The sequence below is a fragment of the Mustela putorius genome, unplaced genomic scaffold (genome assembly GCF_011764305.1).
Source record: "Mustela putorius furo isolate JIRA1106 unplaced genomic scaffold, ASM1176430v1.1 tig00003988_pilon_pilon_pilon, whole genome shotgun sequence".
Lineage (NCBI taxonomy): Eukaryota > Metazoa > Chordata > Mammalia > Carnivora > Mustelidae > Mustela > Mustela putorius.
In genome coordinates, this window is record NW_025422127.1 from 13,432,850 (window position 1) to 13,456,216 (window position 23,367).

The following is a 23,367-nucleotide window of genomic DNA, read 5'->3' on the forward strand; positions in this document are numbered from 1 at the left end:
TGCTGGCTTGCATTTGATTTCTATTCTGCTCCTAGCCAAGGACCTTGGACCCTGCTGGCTGTGTCCTTGGTCCCTGGTAGCCTGCCTCAACCCCATACCCTGAGTCACTAAATCTCAACCACGGATTTTTTCCGATTAAATCCAGCGAGCTTTAGGAAAGGTGGTTTCTCGGAAGGAAGTGGGAGCTTAGGGATTATACCCTGCAAACCTCAAACCAAATAAAAGTAGATCTTGTGTCATCCACTACTTTGAATTCTCCAGGTCCAGCTTTCCTCCTACGCACATAAATAGTCAAAGCTAGATGTGATCTGGGGACTGGGCAGGAGTAACAGGAAACCCAGGAGTGCCCAGAATTTTTGAGTTTACCAGATTCTTCTACGACACCGTCTGCGGATCATCTTCCGTCTGTGCAACTGGGGAATTAGTGGGCATGAGGACCTCCTCCAGGACCAGGCCGTAAGCAGAGAGCGATAGGATATGTCCAGCCCCCCAACTCTGAAGTTAGGGGCCAGAGTCATGGCACTTAGATGTGACCCCATTGTTGGCCCTCCACTTCCATCTGCTGCTTATCAATTCCAGTGCCCCCCCACCCCCTGCCCATTCAACCCAGATCCCGAACTCCTCTGCAGCCCTCCTCCTCCAACCCCTTCCCTCACCTTCCTCAGAAGCCCACCTCTCTCCAAGTCCTCCTTGTTTGGGGATACTCTGGGGAGCGATGCACAAAATCTAATCAGAGATCGTCAATAAGCAATATTAGCAGAGCCAGAGGACGTCCCCGTCTGGATGAGAGTTGGTCAGCCCCAGCTAGCAGGCAGCCAGGACCCCTAATTCCATTTCCTCTTTGTTATTAAAATGATTTTCCAAGAGATAGTCCCACTGCAGGAGAGTCACAGACTAATGAAGTGCAGTCAGGCACCCGGAGAAGACCCACACCCGGGCCTCTTGTCCTGTTTCCCTTGGCTGCTCACCGGCAAAGCGTCTGTGCGGTCTGTCTGCGGTCCTGAGGGGACCTTCATTCTTCCCTCTGAGCTTTATTTCTCACCCTGACCCTGGACCCCACAAAAAAGGCCAGCAGTCCTCCTCCTTTCCCCCAGTGAAAGGTCAGGCACAGGATATTCTGAGAAAACTCTGAGCCCAGGGTCACAAAATAAGACCTGTAGAAGTGCAGAAAGGGAGAGTCAGATTTTCAGGCCCCTGGGAGGGTCGGGGAGGGGGCCCCCAGGAGATCATGCCCAGAGAGCACCTTGGTTACATAGACGAGAACCCTTGGGCCTAGAGGGGGCCACACAGGAGGTCTCAAGAGCAGGAGCAACAGGTGTAACTGGCAATGGGCAAGAGAGTCACAGGAGCAAGTCATCATCTGTCTCTGCGGCAAGTACTGATCCCAGGTCTCTGATGGGCCCCGGGACTCTACTCAACGAGGATGCACAAAGTTAAGTGAGCTCTAGAAGCTTCCTTCCAGGACATTGCTGTCTCAGGGCCGAGAGACCGGGCACGAAACCAGATACTGCTAATACAGACAGCATCGTAGATGTGGGCACAGAGAGTGGCCCAGAGACACAGGGAGCCGAGTGGGGAGGCTCGCAGAGGCCATCGTGTCCAAATCCCGGAGGCCCTCAGAGCCCGGCATGAGTCTGAGCCTTAGCCTGTAATCGACCATGATAGAGGACATCATCCTGTTGACCGCATCCTAGGCACTCTTCTCGTTTCATCCTTCCCACCTTCCTCCGTGGAGAATAGTACCACCAGCTTACAGGTCAAGGAAACTGAGGCAAGGAGAGGCCAGCTGTCTTGCCTGTGGTTACACAGCCAGGAGAGGAACTGGGGTCCTCGCTCCAGAGTCCACACTCCAGCGTGACCCGTGCTCCTCTGCTCCCGGGTGACTCTGCTCCCAGGATCCTCGGTTAGGACACTGTGGGCAGCCTCCTGCCACTACGGCCAACTATGAGCTCCTTGTCCCACGCTGCCCCATGCAGCTGGTGGCCTAAGGCCCGAGTCACATTTAACGACATCAGCTTCCCCCAGCCCTGACCCTGTTCTGACCGCTCAGGGTGTCTCTCATCCAGACCTCTGCAAAACCACCTTCAGGATTGTTTCCAAGCAACAGGATCTCGTGCCTTCTCTCTTTGGCCCCACAAAGCAAGCATTCCCGTCTACTGTGGGTAGAGACTCTGCTGGGAGTTTTCTCTCCCTCCTTCTTCCCTAAGAGAATCTGCATGTCCTCATCTGGGGCCCTCGATTCCATGAACAGGGACCCTCATTTATAAGCAGCTGCCACGTGCTGCTTGCTGTGTGGGGTGAGTCAGCAGGCCATCTCAGACTATCTTATCCACGCTTGTAAACCCTGCAGAAAGGTGGTCCCCTCATCTGCACATAACAGAGGAAGGATTCACGCAGGAACAAAGACTCCAAGTAACTCTCAGCAGGTCTCAGAGCCCCTGGCTGCAGGAGTCAGCCTTCTGCCCCAGGTCTGTTTATCTCTAACTCTGGCTGGAGTTCAAGGCATCATCCATGACCATGAAACTGAGTGGGGAATCTGGGAAGCCTGCATCTTTGGCTTCAAGCACAAGATTGTATCCAACTGAGCTAACCAACCGTGGCCAGGAAGCAATTGTCATAATATCAGAAACCTATTATGATCCATGAAGCCTCAGAAAGACGCTTTGAGAATCCGTCTGTGAGTTGGAAGCGATGCTGAGCTTTCTGCTCCCCTGTAAACTGCTGCTGGGGCTCGGATGCTGCAGAACCAACCCGAGATGCAGAGCCTGCCTCTTACAAACCCTACCCACCCCCTTTCGCCTCCCATACAATCACATCCTCTGAGCTGAGGGAAGCCATCCTTGTGGGGAGAACAGTATGACATGACACCAGAAAGGATAACACAAATAATCTCAGAGTGGCACAAACTGCCCCTTTGTGGATCCCTGATTGGTGAACAAGGCAATCCTACAATGAAGCGATTTGTATTCGAGCCATTTTCCACAGCAGCATCCCAGAGAAAGCCTCAATCTCCACCCTCCGCTCGTGGCTCCTAGAGGCTCTGCCTGATTTACGTTGACCTTGTCTGTGGTCGTCTGTGGTTTTCTGAAGTAGGCAGCGGGTTAAGTCTATTACCAGATTCCAGAAAGAACTGCCAACTCGAGCTCATTAAATGGCGAGCATGTGTGGGGTACAAATCTTATCCTGTCAGTTTCCTGACTAAACCCTCAGTGGCTTCTCAGTGTCCAAGACAAACACCTCTCTGACACGGTGGTCCCTGGAGCTCTTGACCCTGGGCCCCGGATCTTCTCACTGCTCTCCCCTGGCCTGCCTGGCCTTTGTTCTTCTCTTTTCCTCTTTTTCCAAATGTGTCCAGCTCTCTGGCTGCCTTTGAGCTGGGTCTTGACATAGATGCCTCCCCATCCCTCCCTCCCTTGCCTCACCCCTCTGTCTCTGTTTTTGCAAGTTCCTGCTTAAAGTCATATCTTCAGAGAGGCTCTCTTAAAAAAAAAAAAAAGAAAAGAAAAGAAAAGATTTTTCCTTTTCAGAGGGAGAGAGAGTGCAACAGGGGTAGGAGCAGAGGGCAGAGGAGAGAGAGAGACCGGCAGACTCCCACTGAGCGTGGAGCCCCCATGGGGCTGGATCCCATGACCTTGAGATCATGACCATGACCACAGCCTCCCGCAGCCTCTGCTTTTCCTCTTCCATTGTATCTGTCATTCTCATTCAGGCTCTGCTCCTCCGGTCACCTGTCCATTCTGGGAGGGCGGACGCATCTGTGGTGCTCACTCCTGTGTTCCGAGCGCCTAGTGTCGTGTCTGCTCCGTGGAAGGGACTGGAGAAGTCTCTGTGGAACGGGGGAAGTTAGGAACGACTACCTACTTGGCTCTTCTCCTTCCAGCTGGGACTGGACCCACAGCCCTCGCGCTGCTGACGAAGTAGCATCTCGTGGTTGATCCAAAAGCCATGCCCAGTCCCCAGACAACAGGTGGCAAGGGTAGATCTTCCACATCTCGTGGCAACACGCAACAGTATGTGCAACAAATATTTCTGCATCTCTAGATTTGCTCCTTCCTCCCTGCACAGATGTTCTCTTGGGAGGCTCCATCCTTGCCTTGGGCACAGAGAAGGCTTCCTATTGTTCTGTTCTTCTATTGCCTTCTGACTTGCAATGCCACAGTGGCATGTGCCTCGACCACATAAATGACAATCTGTGACACTGGGGAGGTGGCTGGTTATTGCCGATTAAGTGGAGCCAGACAGCTCTCATCTAAGCATGTCTGTGGTGTGTCCAGATGAGGTTGCCAGCTGGGTCCCCACCTCAACCCTCTTGCCAGGCCCGGAGTATGCTTCCGAGCTACCACACTGCCCTCAAAAAGAATAGGTCCTCTGAGTACACAAACTCAATACCTTATTGATCAAAACCAAATACCGCTAGAGGAAAACTCTACTGGGAATGGCACCATGTGTCCGATTGTAGAGGAGAGAGAACCTCTTGGATTAGCTATGGCTGTTCTCTACGGGACATGAGCCAGGCTTTAGATGTAGGCTCTAGTTCACTAGGATGTCCTTGTGTCTGGAAATGTGGGTGGAGAGAGCTGGAAGGACAGGGGCCTTCCTGGAGTGCCCCGGGTGGGGTTATGGCATCTCACTAATCGAGGATCTTCTCGTTCTAATGGAAGGACACATGCTGTTGTGTCAGTCAGTCACCTCCTGCTGGGGGTCTGGGAGATCTCCGCAAACCACCTGTGAGGCCTTTAAAGAGCTAATGGACAGGAGCCTCCAAGTGGACCACTCTGCCCAGGGCTTTTGGCAGAAACCCTACATGTGTGTCACCTGCAGAGACAAGCCTGCAGTCAGGGGGTCGCTCCAGCTGCTGACCTTGGCTCTGACCGCAGAGTCTGCCACCCCAGAACCTTCCAAGGCCCGCAGGCACTGGCATCCAGACAGTCTTCTCAATAATGCAGTTCGCGTACAGGGCAGAAATATGATTAAAATAGCAATTATAACTGGAATTCCGATGGTGCTTTACAGGTTCCAAACATGCTTTATATTAACCTCATTGCATCCGGGTCATCTCTTCCTGAGTCTCACAGAGGTGGAGTGACTTGCCCAAAGTCACACAGTCAGGAAGCAGCCCCCCTGGGGTTTGCCTCCCTCTTTGGCTCCAGCCCTTACAGCGTGTGGCCGAGTTGTCCAGTGACTGATGCTTCCCTTTGGAAGCGGGGACAACAGGGCCTGGGCCGAGGGACCCAGCATCCCGGGAGTTTTTTCTGGCCAGTTCGCTCGGCCCTTGAGGCCGAGACGCTAGCTGGTGCCTAGAATTTGGGAAACCTTTTTCACTTCTGCTGTGATAAATTACTTATGGTTAGGATGGAAAAGGATTTACTTGAATGCTCCATTCTCTGAAAAGGACAGCTGGATCTTTGTATGGGATTCACAGAGAGCACATTTTCCTTCCATTTCACAGGCTTGATAACGGAGAGATAATAAGGAGGTTAAAACGTCACCATCCTCCCTGACAGAGCTTGTGTCACTGAGCTGGGCTCAGACTATGGATGTGGTAGGATGGAGCCCGTTGAGAAGCTGATAGACGCTTATTGGCCAACCTTCTGGTCATTGAACATGATATGTCTGAGCCTTAGTTGAATAGGAGTTCATCACTTCCCAAGGGTTGGGCCCCGGGTAGCCTGGAAGGCTCCAGATGTGGTTACATAGGTGTGAGGAGATCACCCATCCTCAAGCAGGCTTATCCTGGCAGCCCCAAGACCATAGGCTGAGGATTGGGGCACAGCCTGTGGTAGCCCGAGGGTCAAAGGCAAGCGAGAGGGCCACGTGGATGGGGTGGTGCACGGAGCCGGGTGGGCAGGGGGTGCCATTCAAGACTCCAGGCAGGGACCTAGAAAAAAATCTGTCTTCAGGAACAGGGCTCCAGAACCCAGCGTGGGCCCCCTCCCTCTGTGCAGGGGCAGGGATGGGGTGGGGGGCAAGAATCAGATAGATCAAAGATGGAAGGCAGGAAATTACCCCATGATCACGGCTGCCCACTAGGCCGACGACAGACTCTTAACCGGGTGACCCATCCTAGGCACGAGAATGGGCTGAGACGTCCAGCTTAATTTCACTGTGTGCCAGAGGTCCGGATCAGGCTGGGTTTTGGGGTGAAGTGCCAGTTGTGATGCCAAGAGGGAGAAAGGCAGCAGAGACACGGAAGAAGGGAGGGCCGGGCACAGGGGAGAGAGCCTCCATGGGGTGGTTTTTACGAGTAAGGAAAATGTCTGCCTCTCCCCAGGGGCACAGAAAGAAGGACAGGAAGTCAAATGGCCTTGAACGGCCGCTGGACACATTCCATGATGTCAAGCTGGCCAGCTGTCTCCCTGTCTTTTCCCACCTGCACCCCCGTGCTGTTCAAGGGGATGGACAGAGAGAGGCCGGTTCCCGTGCCTAGAGCCTTCGTTCTATGGGGAAAAGGGATCATGCACACAATGGCCCTCAAAGTGACTCAGCCTGGATAAGACCTCCAAAGAGGCCTCAGGACTGGGGGTCTGGGGAGAAGTCGGCTGGGAGTGGAAGGGAGGACTGCCCCCAGAGAGGAAGAAGGGAAGAAGAAAGACAGGAGTACCACTAATAGGTTTTGTACAGTCTCTAAGAAAAAATTTTAAAAAGCAGAGTCAGGGACAGAAGAGGTTTCATACATGAAGTCATCTTTGCAGTGTCCCTATTGTCATGCGAAGACCTCATCTCACACACTGACCTCGATTCAGAACGGGCTCCAAACAGATCAGAGGGAAATTACAATTCGCACTGCAGCATTCCCGTGGGCAGGAGGAGGGGGCTGCTCTGGGGAAGAGCTCCTTCGTGCCTCTCTAGGCCTCACCCCAGCAGTCCAGGAGCAGAGATGGGAATATGGGGCAGCAGAGGCTGGAGACCCAGAGCCAGGACAAGCCTCAGGGGTGACCTTCCCTTCTGGTGGCTGGAGAGGTCCAAAAGTTCTCTGGACCTCTCTGTTCAGCCCAGTCCTTCCCTGTCCCCCAGGAATGTCAGGGATGCCTACAGGCCCCAAATGCCTGGAGCCCCTGGGGGGTGGGGTCATCAGACTCGTTGGCTCCTGCCAATTATGATTTTACCCCATTGACCATGGATGGAATCCTCCGTGAACTTGGCTGGGCTCCCTACCCAATGAAAAGCAGAAGGTAGGGGTTCCCCAAGTGCCACCACAGAAAAAAGCCACTAATAAGTTTCCCTTAAATGCCCTTGGACAGAGCCCCTGCGCCCATGTCCTTTTTCAAGCCCCCTTCTCTCCCCTAACACATTCACTGCTGTCCCTTCCAGTTTTCCTGTCCTTCTTGTCTAACACATGGACTACATGAGGTGAGCTGTCTTTGTCCAGATACAAGGGGAGGCCTCCAGACCTGGGTTCGGAGGGACCAGCACAAGCGGTGGAGAAACCATGGGCAGGACTGAGTTCACCGCCCAGCTCCACTCCAACTCCACTCCTCCTCCTGGGGCCTCAGTGGGGCTACAGAACGGGTGGGGTTCCTCTGCCTCTAACTCCCAGGACTCTGGGGAAACCCACAAGTACATTATGGAAGGGTAGGGACCATCGCTGCTGGACTCACTGATCATTCTCAATGGCACTGCCAGCCCCCGGACACTCCACCTGCAGCCAAGCCAAAGCCTCCTCTGCCTCCTTCCCATCTTGGGCGAGGTAGACCCCACCAACTCCTCTAAAGGGCCCTTCCTCCTTCCCAGCACCTGGGATATGTCTCCCAGGGGAGATGATGCAGATGAGATCACTTGTCCCAGAAGCTTAAGAATAACCCAACCTGAAACCAAATCAAAACACTACCACGCCTGGCACAGTACATGTGCTTCCATCCTACGGAGAGTCAGTTACCACACTTGGACAGAGGCTGCTAATTTTGCTGACAGCTCTCTATATGGGAACATGATTGGCTCAGCCCAGGAAGACAGGGCAGCCTTTCACTAGCTAGAGGGAAACATACATGGGCTCTGAGGGGCCAAGCACAGCTTTTCTTGGGGCCCCTGAGTACCGTTGTGCAGTGCTCACACTAGACCAAGGGGTAGGGGATACTGAAATTCACATTGCCTGTGAAGCAGAACATCCCCAGGAGGCCCCTTTTAAAATCCAGGCAAAGAACCCCTATCTGCCCAGAGAGCCAGCCCCCCTTTCTGAGTGATGATGGTCCCAGAGAGAATATCTCAAAGCTGATGAAGGCAAGAGATAACATAAAGATGCAGGTAGGTGAAAATGTGATTCTGAGCACCCAACTGAGACCCAAATATTGCTTGAGGGCAGCTTCTAGTGAGAGTGAGCAGATCTGGCAGCAGGAGAGAAGGAAAGAGAGAGAGAAGGTTCAAGATTCCACTGACCTCAGAGTATTTGGGGTCTCCTGCATACATCATTTTCAGAGGCATTTGATTTTGGTCTTGGTTCCTTAATATTTATTTCATTTTCAGTTTTAGTAGTAGAATCCTTTTCCCAAAGAAAATTAAAAACAGACAAGGGAAACATTGGGTTGTTTCTTTTTTTAACCTGGGGAGAGGGAAATCCAGAGCTCTGGCCACCTTGACCCTGGCTGCTCCCCTAAGCCTGAGGGGACACAGTGTGGAAAACATTCACCTGGTCCAGCCCCCTTTTCTCAGCCATGATAAGGTGATGTGACTTGCCCAAGGCCCATGGGGGCAAACCTACACCCCCATGGCTCAGGATCCAGGCCCTGTTTCCTCCCACAGGGCAAAGAAGCAGGCCCTCAGACTCCTTGGCAACTGAATCTTCAAGGCATCAGGGCCTGGGTCCCTGCCCTCAGGGTATTGTTTGCAGCCACAGAACTCTCTAGCCTGGTCCTGCCCTCTCCATGATGGAACCAGAGTCTAGAATCTAAGAGATGGCAGGTCTGAAGATGTTGAGGGCACCCCAACCATGCTGGAGGGAGAAGCTGCAGTGGGAACCTGCGGTACCATCCTGGGACCCAGTGTCTTACCGGGGCTCAGTGGGAAGGCCTCGGCTGAGGTGGGTGAGCTCCTGTTGGCGCGGAGAGTAGCAAGGCCAGCAAGTCACTGGCCACGTTGAGGGAGCAGGGATGAGCCCCTGTGCGGTGCTGCAAACTTTCAGCACCTCGGACAAGAACAATCTCCTCACTGGCTTTCCATTCAGACCCTGCTCCAGTCTCTCCCCAGGGACCCGGGACCACCATCTCCTGCTTTGTCCAGGCCCTCCCAGCAGGACATGTATCCCAGATTATCTGGTTCCTGAGCTTGGCCTCTCTCCAGGCTACAGGTAGCTTCCTGTTCTAGAGTGTTCTTGGTTAGCTCATGTCCTCCCACCTCACCGCTAAGTCCCTCTTCCCACCCCCTGGAGGGTTGGCAGGGAACATGACCTTGGACAAGGCCTGATGTCATGGCGGCTTCAACCACGAGCTGCCCTATGGGGACCTGCAGCAGCATCTGTTGCTCCTCGGATCTCCCCTTCCAGTGTGGCCTCTCGTGTCCACCCTGAGCCCTCCCACCCCAGAGCCCCAAGAACACAGCCGGACCACTGCTTCACTCTCATGTGCATTTATTGAGCGCCAACAGAGTGCGTGGTACTATGCTCAGGGTTCAGAGCCACAGTCTATCAAAAGGAGACCAGAGCTGGTACAGAGAACGTTTCATAGCTGCTTAACATCTGTAAGGGATGGGGAAGGGGGAAACTAATCACAAAACAAATTCCTATTCGAAAGCAACAGAATCTCCTCTGAGAGTAATATATATTCTATGCACACGCACGCACGCACGCACACACACACCCTGAATGAACACAGACGTATACCCACGTGGTTGTATATGCATGCATATACAGGTGGTGTGGGCAGAGAAACTAATGGGTCTGCTGGAGGCGCGCACGCACGCACGCACGCACGCATGCACACGCCGCCGCACAGACGGGTGATCTGGCTTACGCTATCAAAGACACTACGTGTCCAGGTTCTAGTGAAGCAGTCTGTCCTAGATGCCTGCAGCATGCAAAACTTGGAAGTTCCGGAGATTCACAGTTAAGGAGGACAATGGGTATACGTGTGCACTTTCCCATCCTCGGGGCCCCAACCCCAGCACTGGAGGCTGGTCTGTGTGGGCGACAGCAAAGCCTCAGTGAAGGGCTCCCAGAGAAGAGCCGGGGAGCTGGAGGCTCTGTGTCCCGTGGCAGGGCCCACGGGAGCCCTGGTGAGTTCACCAATCTTCAAGGCAGAATTTAAAACTCTGGTTTTCGAGCGTGGAGTCCTTGTTACGGAGCCGCAGATGGAGGGAAGAGTTTCTCTTCTTGCTCGCTCTCTGCAGCTTCCCACGTGTGCTAACGCATTTTGTAGTCATTAGATACAGATGTTTCACACAGCTGTCCCTTAAAATCCAAATCTACCGTGAAATCGAGGTCTCGCTGCAAAGGAGGGGTGAAGGGTCCTGGGGTTAGCGTGGTCGGGAGTCGCTCCCTCCCCCACCAGTTCCTGCCAGCAGGGGGATGGGTGACTACCCTGTTTCTAAGGTTTTCTAGCGAAGGGGTTCCCGCGAGCAGCCCTTGGGAATCTATTCTGGTGTCTCATTATCCTGACAGGAAGTGCTTTGATTTCGAACCTAAACCCTTCCTGTTATAATACAGAAGCCTTCCCTCTGAGGTCATCCTGAGAGAAAACAGAGTGGGGTGTTTGAGTCTTCCATCGCACAGCCCTCAGAACATTCTTCAGACTCTTTCAACACACAGGCTCGCACCTGCCCTTGCTCAGAAAGAATCGCACAATCCCCAACCCACCAGGCCCGCTGAAGAAAGATGATCCGAACATCTTCCAGGCCAGCAGAAGCTATTATTTCTTGGCTTGCTCTAAATGAGCTGAAACACAGCCTCTGTGTCCAAAGACCCCGGATGAAGAACTGGAAACTGTCCTCGAGGCTGAGAGGCCAGAGCTGGGCCTGAAGAAAAATCTCTCATCTCTGAGTGTTAAGAGACCACAGCTAGAGGCCTTCAGTGACACCTAGTCTGACTTTCTACTGCCCCTCCCCCAGTACCTGGTCTGTTGGTGCACAAGGCACCCGGGCACCTGGGCAAGAGGGTCCTGGGAGCTGTGGGGAGCTAGCTCCGTGGGTCCCTTCCTCTCTCTGACCCTGCCCCAGGCAGAGATGGCTTCAGCACTCACCACATTTTTGGCATTTGGCTTCATGGATATGGTCCCATAGATTTCTTCCCCCCTCCGGACAGTGAGGTAATCTTCTAAGTAGAAGACAGTCTGCTTCCAGTGGGTGTAGGGGGCATCGGGGGCTGAGGGGACAAGAACAGGGGAGGTGGGAAGGAAGGGTCACAGGAGATATCTCCAGAAGGACTGAGGCCGAGACCCTGCCTAGAAGTTGCTGGGCTTCTTCTGAGATTCACTGAACCAACACCCAGCACTCTTGCAGGATCAGGGCCCAGCCCCTATAGCCTGCTGCCCCAGAAACCCTCATTCAGCCCCGGTGCTCTTGCTTCATCGAATTTCCATCTTCTCAGAGCTCCTGATCTTCCAGGGAATCAGAAGAGAAAGACGCTGGTATCACAAGTTCATTCCAAGGGGTGGGATGTGTACCCTCTCAGCAACTGAACTCATTAATGCAGATGAAACTCAAAATGCTACTGTTTTTAATTAGTTCAACAGAGGGAAGACATTCAAGTAGTGTAATGGGCAGATTTGTAGGTAAGCCATCCTGGCTCCCTTTAAGTGACATCATGTATGCAAATTCCATAGCTAAACCCATGTCCCACCGACAGCCCGTCCTATACACAGCTTTCCTTGCCACTTCTCTGCCCCAGAACTAAACCTAGTCTCCTTGGCCCAAGCCTGCTGTGGGGTTTCAGCAGTGTCCTCCTAACTGGATCAAAAAGAAAAGGGATGGGGTGCCAACTAACCAACCAAGGTGAGTTTAGCTCACATCATGATCTCAGGATCATGAGATTGAGCCCCATGTCAGATCCCATGCTCAGTAGGGAGTCTGCTTGAGATTCTCTCCCTCCTTCTCCCTCTGCCCCTCTACTCCTCAAATAAATAAATCAATCTTTAAAAAAAGGAAATGTGGGATAATTCTCATCCCACAGACCCACCACTGGTACACAGCTCACGCCTCCTGCAGGATCCAAAGCCAGACCAATGCTGGGGCCTTCCCTGTATTAGCCATTGAATCCAATCTAGCCTCTCCCTCGACACACTACATGCTGAAGAGCCAAATGAGGGGTCCTGTGTATGGGCCATTTTCCTCAGCGCCTCAGCAGGCTCTCCCTCAACCATCAGGGTCACTTCCTCTGGGAAGCCTTGCCCAGGGCCCACCCTGAGCTTCTGTGACCACAGAGCCTGTCACACTGCAGTGCAAAGGCCTTTGTCTTTCCTCAGCTGTTTGCTTCCTCCATAAGACTACAGTGTCTATGAGGACAGGTGCCAGGCCAGGCTTCTTTACTGTGATATCCTTGGCACCTATACTTGCTAGATCTATAAGTACTGAATAAGTGAGTGAGGGCAAAAACCCAAATAAGTTTGTTATGCTTCAAGGTACTATAGATGCTCAATTCCAGTGGAGGCTTTGAAAACTATAGGTAGTCGAGGAACCCGTTATAGTAAGTTCTTCTTGGCCTGTTAGGGTCTTACCTTCCCCCACCTGGATGCAGGACTCCTTGATACTGATTTTCTCTTTGCTTAGGACCAGAGCTAAAGATGAGAAGACTTGGGAGAATATAATAAGCGCCTTTCAAAAGCCATCATATGGATAGTCTCATACATGGCCTTATATACGGCATTGGAGGCAGAACAAAGGCTAGTCACTGGAATAACTAGTATGCAAATTTTTAATCCATCGGGAAAAATTAGGGCTGTTCTGCAATCATCTGAGCTACCCAAAGTCCAGTCTTGAGGTGTGCCTACAACAACCACTAACGGGATTTATCAAGCGCTGAGTCAGACCAGGTCACTTCTGAGATCTTACAAACCCCAAGACCTATTTAAATGGTGGTGAAGGGTCTGTCTTTCTTCACCCTTTGCAATAATCTGGCTTGATCAAATGTCAGTGGTTTGGTTAAAGACTTGTGTAACCTTCAATGTGTGCATTTGGGAAATCAATGCAAACTCAAGGTCATGGTGGGGGAAAAGCACCCTGCCCTGAGCACTTAGAAACAATCAAAGGAGGATCATGAATATGCAGTCTGTGCCTCTAGATCCTAGATCCCCAAACATACCAGCCTTTGTGGCCTCTAAGCCATACTGCTATCTACGGAAAATGTCCATCCATTCCAGCACCTTCCCTACCAACTACATCTAAATAAATTGTCAAAAGACAGTCTCTGGTGTGTGTGGAGAATGGCAGTTTATGACTGACAGCACTCTCGCCCCCACTTCCTCCTACACCAGCTCAGACAGGAGTCTCTCCTGTTCTTAAAGACCTTCAGGCAAGGAGATTCAAGCAGCTTCCTTCTGTCACCTAATCAGATGCCTTAGGAGAGTCCCAGGGATTTCACTGGCTCAGGGTTGGCAGCCATCAAGCCTAGGTGTGTCTGATGATTGTCCAAATGTATCCCAGGCTTGGGTTGGAGGAAAGTGATTTTTTTTCCCCTTGACATCAACATCAGAAGTTTGAGAATCTCCCCAAACATTTCATTTCTGTGATGGGTCCGTTGGTTGTGGACTAATTATCTAAACCAGGTTTCAAAAACACTAATTCTCCATCAAGATGCCCAAGAGAAACTGATTACTCAGATGTCTCAACTCTACTCTTAGAAACTTGAATTTGGTCATTCTGGGGGGACGTGAAGGGGGCAGACTTGCCAAGACTTAAATATCTCCCCCCGGGTGTTGTAGACACACAGCATGGCTGAAATCATGCTGTGAACCCAGTCTTTGCGTCTAGTAACATCTCTGGATGGGCAAGAGTGGAAAGGACATTTAATGAGGCAACAGCAGGCCCAGTTTCCTGCCTCCCCATTGCCATGTGTTTGCATTATGACCCTCGCACTCATGTTCTACATCTATAGAATATGGGGCATGATATTTATAATCCCTTGAGGATTAGATGGGATGACAAGGGAAAAGGGGATCCAAAGGGTGACCAGAGACAGCTCCAGGTTACTTGTTTTTGTGGCTTAACTATGAAGAGTTCTCCCTTTCACTATGAAAGTGTCCTTAATTGAAAGATAAATTATATGGTCACTGTACAACACACTAAGCCAACGTGAGGGTATTACTAAGCCATTATAATATAATAAGCCATTATGATATAATTCTGATATCATCACTATGGGAAGTGGTAGATATCATTTTGCTTATCCATGATCTATGGTGCTGACCTGCAAAGATACGCTGCCTCCTTCTAGCAGTGCAGAATGTCCTAGGGAAGCATCTAGAATGGTGGCAGGTGCAAGGATGAGCGTGCACAGGGCTGTGGGTGACATCTAGAGTTCTCATCAGGGAATAAGGCCCTCCCTCCCTCCCCTGCCCCAACTGTAACCTTCAAAGTCATGCATCTGATTTTCAGTTTTCCCTGTTATGAAGATATCTTTATACTCTTAATACCCTGACCCCACACGCCAACCTCCCCTTTTCTCCCTCCCCTTCCCAGTCTCTCTGGGCTCTGGATTGTGAACAGCTTTTGTTCTATATTTTGAAGTGAGTGTGACCAGTACTGTCCCCAGCAGGCACTCCACTCAACAGACATCAATTCAGGATGCTTTTCATGTGCCAGCTATGGTCCTAAATATGGGAAACAGCAACCTGTACAGCCTTGCCTCCTCTTCACATCCTGCAGCCTCAGTGAGAAGGCACTCAGGCCACTGGGTCATCCTCATGACCAAGGACAAGGACAGTAGAGCTCAGGGGGTTGGGGGAACGAATGGCAAGGGCCCCTCCCAAGAATTCTTTTCCCAGTGCTTTCAGAAAGGGAGTGGAATCTTGCTTCCCGTTTTACTTCCCAGTGTCCAAGTGCCTGGTAGCTTTTCCTGAAATTTAGAATATTTTCTAGCTATCAATTTGTAATATAGTTCCTAGAGGATCAGAAGCTTTTTGGAGAATGAAAGACTATGCACCAAGAAGTTTCTTTGACCTGCTGCATTGACTCCTGGTCACTGGATGGCAAAGCTGGAAGGGGTTGCTGAGCATCGCAGTCCAGCCACATCATCTCACAGATAACAAGCCAGAGTCCCAGAATGTAACCTAATCAAGGTCCATCTCCTGTATCTGGCCATCCTACCTGGCGAACTCCTGGAAAAACAAAGACTTCAACCCAGGCCTGCTTTCTACTCAAGCAACTGCCCCTCCACCCTCTCCAACTGTCCCAAGGGTCCCAGTTCCCACATCCTGCCCCCACCCGCTGAGGATGGGGGGGCAGCCATGCCCGCTGGCGGGCACAGCCTGGAACCCTGGGCTCCTGTGCCCATTTGCAACAGCTTCTGCCTGGAGCTGCAGAGAGGAGACGCCAGAGCCATTAACAAGGATTGTTTTCAAGCTGCACACCACGTGATGTGTTCTCGAGTGGGCCCCCCCGGAGCCAGCTGTGGTTGGGCTGAGACAGAAAGCTCGGCAGATAATTGATGGGAAGGTGGCCCATACCGCAGGCTACACTCTGCATGAATTTTGAAAATAGCTGAGACCAAACAATACAGTGTTCTGACATACACGTAGATGTGATCAAACTTTCTTTTAAAATAGCAAGGGGATAAAGAGTACAAAATTATTCAGAGTAATGTTCATCTAGAGGCAATATAGGGGGGTGATGGGATGGGACGGAGCATCCATTTCGTTATGTGGCGAGCTCACAGGGATTAATTATGTGGCTGTGAATTAACTTACTTATTCATTATAAATAGCATCATTATATCCATTAATAATGTAATTCAGATTAATATTTATATTCTAATTAGTAGTAATAGTTCATTTCTTGATATTAACTAATGCATTTACATTCTAATAACAGTAATACATTTCTTTCTAGTTACTATTGCATTCTAGTTAATAATACTATTTACATTCTAGTTACTGAGTTAGTGGTGAGTTCACAGGTGTTCATTATATTAATAAATAAGCTAGCAAAAAGTGAACAGTGCCTGGCCCAACGATGTTATGAACCAGGAATTAGGATTAATCTAATTCTGTGCATCTGAGGTCCTCAAAAACAAAAAGTAAATCCTCTTTTCTGGGTGGTCAGAGTGCAGAGAGTCTGAAAAGCCCACTACCAAACCCACACTACCTGGTAAAAATGTATGCCACGTGTTGGAAGCAAAACCCCTCGTGGTCACCCTTCCCAGGTGGCTGAGGAAGCAGATAAGCAAATTATTTCCTCTGATCTCTAACCATATGGGGATGCTGCAGCGAGAGGGACCTACAACAGCCAGAAGGCAAAGACCTTGAGGAGAAAAAACGGCATATCATAGTAAGGATATGGAATTATCTTTCCAGAAAGGCATTGACCATCATCTTGTTCAAGCAGTCATGAACAGGAGCAGTAGTTCTCAGACTGATCTGTGTATCGCAGTCACCTGGAGGGTCCCACTCCAGAGTGTCTGACTCAGAAGATCTGGGGTAAGTCTTGAGAATTTGCATTTCTAACAAGTTTCCAGGTGATGCTGATGCTGCCAGCCACAGACCACACTTTGAGAATCTCTGTACCAAGGCATGGAGAACAGAAGGCTGTAGGACCTCTGGGTGACTTTTCAGACCTAAGTTTCTGGGGTTCTGTGCAAAAAGGAATCTACATAACATCATAGTTGCAAAAAGACAGATGAGTGAGCTCAGACCTTGGTCTATACCCCTAGTCTTTGAGCCTAGGAAACACAGTCCTCATCATCTCTCTCCCCTGGACCTGTGAGGAACTACAGTGGGGCTGTGACCACAAAATAAGGTGAAACAGCACCAGTGGGTTCGATGGAGACTTGAATGCTGGGAGCAAATCCTCACCATCCCTCCGCCCAGGGCTGACCTCTTTGATTCTGAATTTGAGATTAAACAATCCTCCTTCATATGGGGGCATCAGGAGTGTTGTCCCTGCCACCACAGAGCCATCTCTGGACAGGGGTCCAGCAGGCTATCTGCTTGACCTCAAGAAATGGAAATAAACTCAGGGAAGGGATAAGGGGGAGCGATGGGCTGCGAGCTATAGGGCTAGATCCTAGGTTTTACAAGAAGAACTTTTTCCAGAGCACCCCTAGGACCCTTCCTCGTCGCCTACAGCAGGGCAGGCCCCAGGAGAGGCATCATCCTGGAGAGAGTAGAGGCAGGCCCAGGTGCGATGGCTCCATTCCCAGCTTCTAGTCACAGCATGGTCCTCAAGCAGGCTCCTGCTCAGCCCTCCCACTGTTACCATACTGCCCCATTACTGTGAGGGAGGCTGAGTCTCACCCACCCTTCAAGGGCCAGGTAAAACCTCCCTTCCCCCTCCTGACTACCAGGAAGGCCATCTCATCTGCTGCCCCTCTAAGAAGGGCAGTAGCTGAAACTGACCCAAATTGGGGGGGTCTCCGCTTTTCCCCAAGATGGGGGGTACCAGCCCTGCTCTAGATTGTGGGGGCCAGCAGATTGTGGTCTTGGTGGTCAAGAGACACCAGTTCTGGAAAAAACCCTTATAGGAGGGGTTAGAGAAGTCTTTTGCCCCTCTGTCCACAAGTAAAAGAGGATCACTGTCACCAAGGCTCCAAAAAGTGAATAATCATATCCTCAGATTCTTGTAGAACCCACTCACCCCTGCCACATGCAAGCTCCCTCGCCCCCAACGATGTGCTCCCACCTCCCGGGAGGATTTCGCAGGCGTGATCAATAGGAACATCTTCCCAAGGGCAGGACTCGGATCTTGATAGACTCGTTGGACAGAAATGTGTTTAGGACCTACTGGGAGCCAAGCACTCCTCCAGATGGCAACAGGACAGAGACTCAGGAGATGTGACCCCAGCCCACAGGGAGACTGAGAATTAAGTAAAGTGAGTGAAAATACTGACTAAACAATGGTACATCTGGCTCAGGAATCCCATGTAGTTGTCTCAAAAAAGAAAAAAATACTAGCTACACCTGTGAGGCTGTGCAAGGCTCTCCAGGGTATATTGTTAAATAAAGACAAGGAGGCAGAGGGCTGTGCGTTTCATATGAACCAACCGGTGTTTTTAAAAAGGTGTAGTTGAAGGTGCCTCGTTAGCGCAGTAGGTAGCGCGTCAGTCTCATAAAAAAGGTGTAGTTGGGATGTGCTACTGTACTTACCTAAGATGCCACCAAAGGGTTCACAGAACTCTATGTACTATTTTTTGCAACTTTATATGAGAAGTATTTCAAATGAAAAGCCAAAAATACAAAGGTGTATATAGGTATGCATGTGCTTCTCCACTGAAATGTTTGGGAAGGATACAAAAGAAATCATTAACATATGTCTCTGAGCCAGAGTTGAGATGCAATGGAAAAAGAACTTTTTCCTTGATTTTTTACTTTTTTTTTTTTTTTTTTTTTTTTACAGCGCCATGACTGACTGACATGAGCACAGAATATTAGGGAGCCCCAAGGAGGATGCCTAACCTTGACCAGGAGTGGAGGAGGGCATCCATTAACAGCTGAGTTGGGAGATGAGACCTGTGCTGGAGTTGGCCAGACGAGGGGTGGGATGGAGGAGGTGTTTGGGGCCAAACTGTGTCCCCCACAATTCATGAGCTGTGGCCCTAAGCCCCTGTCCCTCAGAATATGACTGTATTTGGAGATAGGGCCTTTAAAGAGACTATTAAAATAAGACCTTTGGGTGGGCCCTAATCCAGTATGACTGGTGTCCTTCTAGAAAGAGGGGATGAGGGCAGCAGCAGAGGAAAGGCCTTGTGAGGACGCAGAGAAGAGGAGGCCACCTGCAGACCAAGGAGAGAGTCTCAGGAGAGACCAAACCTGCCCACCTTGAACTTCCAGAACTGTGAGAAATAAATGTCTGTAGTTTAAGCCACCAGTCTGTAGTACTTCGTTATGGCAGCCCTACCAGACAAATATGGGAGGAAGGAGATGACAAGAGTCTCTGACAAGATCTTCCTGTCCCTATGACACACCTAGAACAGGGGTTGGCATGGGCAGAGACCATGGCCTAGAGACTTAAGAAGCCTTGCTAAGCTCGGGGACTGCAAGGTGCTCAGTGTGACTGGGCTGTGTGTGCAGTGAAGGGACAAGGGAGGAAGGCAAAGCAAAGGAGGGGCAGTGAGAAATGAGGTGACAGAAGTGGGCTAGGGCTGGGACATGGAACCCCCATTTACCAGGCTAAGAAATTTGGGCTCATCTGCTGCAGGAAATGAAACACCTCTGAAGCTGGGCCGAGGGGAGAGCACAGATGGTCTTTGGGGAACAGTGTCAGGAGCTTGATGAAGGAAGGATTGGGGGAGAAGCAGCAAAGAGGAAGGAGACAGGGAGACATGGTCTTCCTAGGTCTGCAGCCTAGGGAGACCCGTTGAATCCTGTGGGAGGGCGAGGCAGTGAAGACAGGGAAACCTTACTCCACTCTGTATCCTTGCCCCTTGCACGGAATATGCTTAGTAGATGTTCAGTGAACAAATGTGCCTTCAAAATGGGTCCGTCCGTCTCTGCCTCTCCTTGCCCAACACGCACTCTCGGCTCTGGTCTTACCATACTCACTACCATCTACCTTCTCCTTTGGCAGCCAAAAGCCTGGGGAAGTGCTGGAGAAGGCTTACGAGATGCCAAGCAAGGGCCCCCCCGCTCTAGCCCCAGGTCCTGCCCCCACGACAAGGCCAGCCTCTGCTACTTCTGCAAAGCCTCCACATGGAGGCAGAGGAGGGTCTGGAGTGAGTGCCCACAAAAGGCTCACCTGTGGAAAACCCCATTTTCTTGTGGCACTTGGTAAATTCAATATTAAAATAGGTGACCAGGGCGTGGACGTAGTCATTTCGCTGTATCTGCAGGCAGAAGGCAGATGTGAATGACAGCTCTTCCGTCTTCACCGTATAAATGTCCACTTCCTGCAGCCCGGAGGAAAGAGAATGCCAACACTTAGTGCCGCCACCAGGTCTGGGTCCTGGTCAGCAGCTTCTTTCCCTCGGAAGACCACCCACAGTAGACTCTCCCGGGGTCGGGGGGGGGATCATTACCCTCGGGGTGGCTCCCCAGTCCACCCACCGCCCTCCCAGTGACCCCCTCCATCCTTTCTATGGTGGGGTATGCTCAGGAAATGGTGCAAACACATTTGAATGTGAGGGGAACAGAATAAGGAAGGTCAGCCTTCTGGGAATGGGAGGGGAGGAGAGGGAAGGAGAGGGGAGAGGGGGATGAATGAGACAGAGCTTTCCCGAACCTAACTGAGTGGCCTCAGAGCAGTCTAGCTCAGCATCGCTCCCTCATCTAGAGGTTCTCAGAGTGCAGCCCCAAATGAAGGGCATTAGCATCCCCTGGATACAAATTCTGAGTGGGGGTGGGGTGGGGATGGCAGCTCAGACCTCTGGGATCAACACAGAGATTGATTGGTGCTTTTCCAAGCCCTCCCAGGGATTTGGGTGAACCAGATTAGTCATTTCCCCATTTTTTGATATTCAAGTTCTGAGCAACAGGAGACACTTAGTATTATCTTGGGAGTGAAGGTAGGAGCCCAACTACAGTCACAGGCTGAACTGAGGAAAGTTCTGCGGACCATCTACACCAAGCCTGGATGAAAGAAAGAGGGGGGAGGGGGGAGGGAGGGAGGAGAGACAGAAAGAGAAAAAGAGAAGAAGGAAAGAAGGAGAGAGAAAAGGAAGGAAGGAAGGAAGAGAGGGGAGGGGAGAGGGAGAGAGGTGGAGGGAAAGGAGATGAAGGGGGAAAAAGAGAAAGGAAGAAAGAAAAAAGGGAGAGAAATAAGTAAGAATTTTTCAGTTCTGACTGGGGAATGGAAAACACAAAGGACTAATAATTTTAACAATTTCAGTTGGGAAGTAGCTGAAAATCAATGTTGCGGGGGGAGCAAGTATAATGAAAGACAGTTTGCAATGTGCTGTTCTTTTCTGTGTGAAGGATGCTGACCTGCTGTTTGCTGGCTCTGGTGAGACAGGGCAAACCTTCCAAGAGCCTTAGAGGCATCCAGACAGCTTTCCGTGAGGTCTAAGGAAGCTTCCCATAGCTGGGTTTGTGTAGCAAGGACAGAGGTCTGTAAGAACCAGACTGTAAGGAAGGAAGACTGTAAGAACCAGACAGAAACTCTTGTGCTTGGACTGGTTCCAAGGGGGTTCTCCTGAGACCCGGATGATGGAATGTGTTGGGGATAATTAGGAGAAGGGTCTGAAGGTGGGGAAACTAGAGCAGGGAAGACACAGAATGATGTAACAGAAATGGCTTTTATCTCTGCATATTTCTAGAACAAATAAAGGAAGAGCAGACGCAAAGCATTCCAAGGACTTGAAAGAGACAGAGGAAGAAGTTTGGTCAAGGAGGCAAGTCTGATCAGAGCCCTGTTCTAGTGTGGAGCCATCATGTCTTCCGGGGGAAGCTGCAGATCTGATGTGTTGGTTGGTAACAGGGTAGAAGTGCAGATGTAGGGAAATGGGGAGCCTCTTGGTGATGTCACCTCAGATGCAAGTTTACTGTGCTTCTAGAACCAAGGATGGGAAACAAGTCAGGGGAATGGGAAGCCATGGGTCAAGCATGCAGAATTTGATGGGATTAGAAAATCATCAGTGCAAGAGCCCCTTTGGTAGGCTCCCTGGGGAGTGGCCATCTGGTGCTGGCTTGAACACCTTTGTGGGATTGATGTGCTCACTACCTGTCAGGCAGCTGATTCCATCTCCTGACATCTCCAATGGACAGCTCCCTCTTCAAAATGAGTGAGGAGAGTACCCACTAGTCTCTGTAACTTCCACCCAGGGCTAATGCCTCTTCCACCTCACAGGGGCCCCCTAAACCTTTTCTTCTCCAACATAAACTGTCTGTTTTCTCATTCACTTCTCATAAGTCATGATTTCTGACTCCACCACCCTCCTTGTTTGGGACATACTTCTAGCAGCAGCTTCTGATCTCAAAAAGCACACTGCTGGCTCAGACAGCACAAAGTCAGCCAAGCCCTCCCTTCACCACATTCTCACTCATGCTCCTTTTTCCTTTTGTCCTGGACACTGAATGTAGGGTCCTCCATTCTATGACATCCTGCTACGTTTGGTCCATGGCACCTGCCAGCGTATATGACGTTCGTTAGCCCTCTGGCCACAGGCTGCCCATGGTTCCTTCAGGTCTACAACCCAGAGGCAGATGTGGTTAACCATATATGTTAATGGCATCGGCATAGCCCACAAGGCTTCTGGTGCCCACACTCACCGACTACCATCTCCTTCTTCGCCAGGGCCAGACGACCAGGCTCCAGGCTCTTTCCAAGGTCCTCATTTTCTTTTTCTCTTGGTCCCTCTGCTTTCAGCCTCACCTGATCTTTCCACGGTACATCTGGCTTGTCTCAGCAGCTTGCTCCCTGCCCCCACCCACATCAGACTGGAGTTCAGGGCAGAGACTGCCCGTGATGGGTCTGTGTATTCCCGCTGTGTAACCTAGCACTTGACAGTCCTCGGTCTTCTCCCTACTGGCTTCCCTGCTCCACAGAGCTCCCTCCCCCAGCCCCAGGCCTCTTCTCCAAACCAACCCCCTAATCCCTCAGATCCATTCAGACTGCACTGCTCTCTGAATCCAAAACCTTACATGACTCCATATGGCTTACCTACAGATTGTGGACCTGTTGGCCTGAACACAGACAGTGAGCCCCAAAGGTAGGCTCTGGGACACATCTGGACATGGCTCCTTTCTCTGGGCAGCCCCCTCACTTCTTCACAACATTCAGGGCATGCGCTCACACACACACCATCCCCCTGAATCAGGAGTGCCACCTCCCTAGAGTCCTGCTCCCAGACGTGTGTATCAACCACTGTCAGCTATCGACTCCTCTGTTAGCTGACAGGGTTCACTGCGTCCTACAGACATTTGCATCTTAATAGGGGTCCCCAAAGGAGCAAAAGGTTTCGAGACAGACGTGATGAAGCTATACATTAGAATGGTGACAATGGAGGGGTGCCCAGCTGGCTCAGTCAGTAGAGCGTGCAACTCTTGGGTTGTGAGTTCGAGCCCCACACTGGGCATAGAGCTCACTAAAATGACATGACATGACATGACATGACATAAAATGGTGACAGTGGAGGCGGTTGATTTTTGGCAATAGGGGTAGAGCCATCTGCGAAGGCGGCCCGCTGTGGCTGGGCTTCGGAGACACAGAGGCCCTCAAAGCTCACGCCCACTCTCCTGTCAGACCCAAAGCCTACAAAGCCAAACCCTTTACTGTGGCTCCCTAGGGCCCAGAGCCCTGCACTGGAAGGATTTTTGTCTTCCTGCTCCAACAGCGTCTCTGACACCGCAGAGGGCACCCCCC

The 23,367-nt window shown here is 51.1% G+C and overlaps 1 protein-coding gene across 1 annotated transcript in view; it reads right to left on the reverse strand.

The window, feature by feature from the left end:
- Positions 1-9,548: 9,548 nt before the first annotated feature.
- Positions 9,549-23,367, reverse strand: part of PRMT8 (protein arginine methyltransferase 8) — a 101,387-nt gene continuing 87,568 nt past the window's right edge. Inside the window, exons 8-10 of the mRNA XM_004778295.3 lie at positions 19,807-19,957; positions 11,166-11,287; positions 9,549-10,414 (exon numbers count right to left, since the gene is read on the reverse strand). Of these exons, the coding sequence (XP_004778352.1) occupies positions 10,331-10,414; positions 11,166-11,287; positions 19,807-19,957 (357 nt within the window). The 3' untranslated portion in view covers positions 9,549-10,330. The remainder of the gene's footprint in view (positions 10,415-11,165; positions 11,288-19,806; positions 19,958-23,367) is intronic.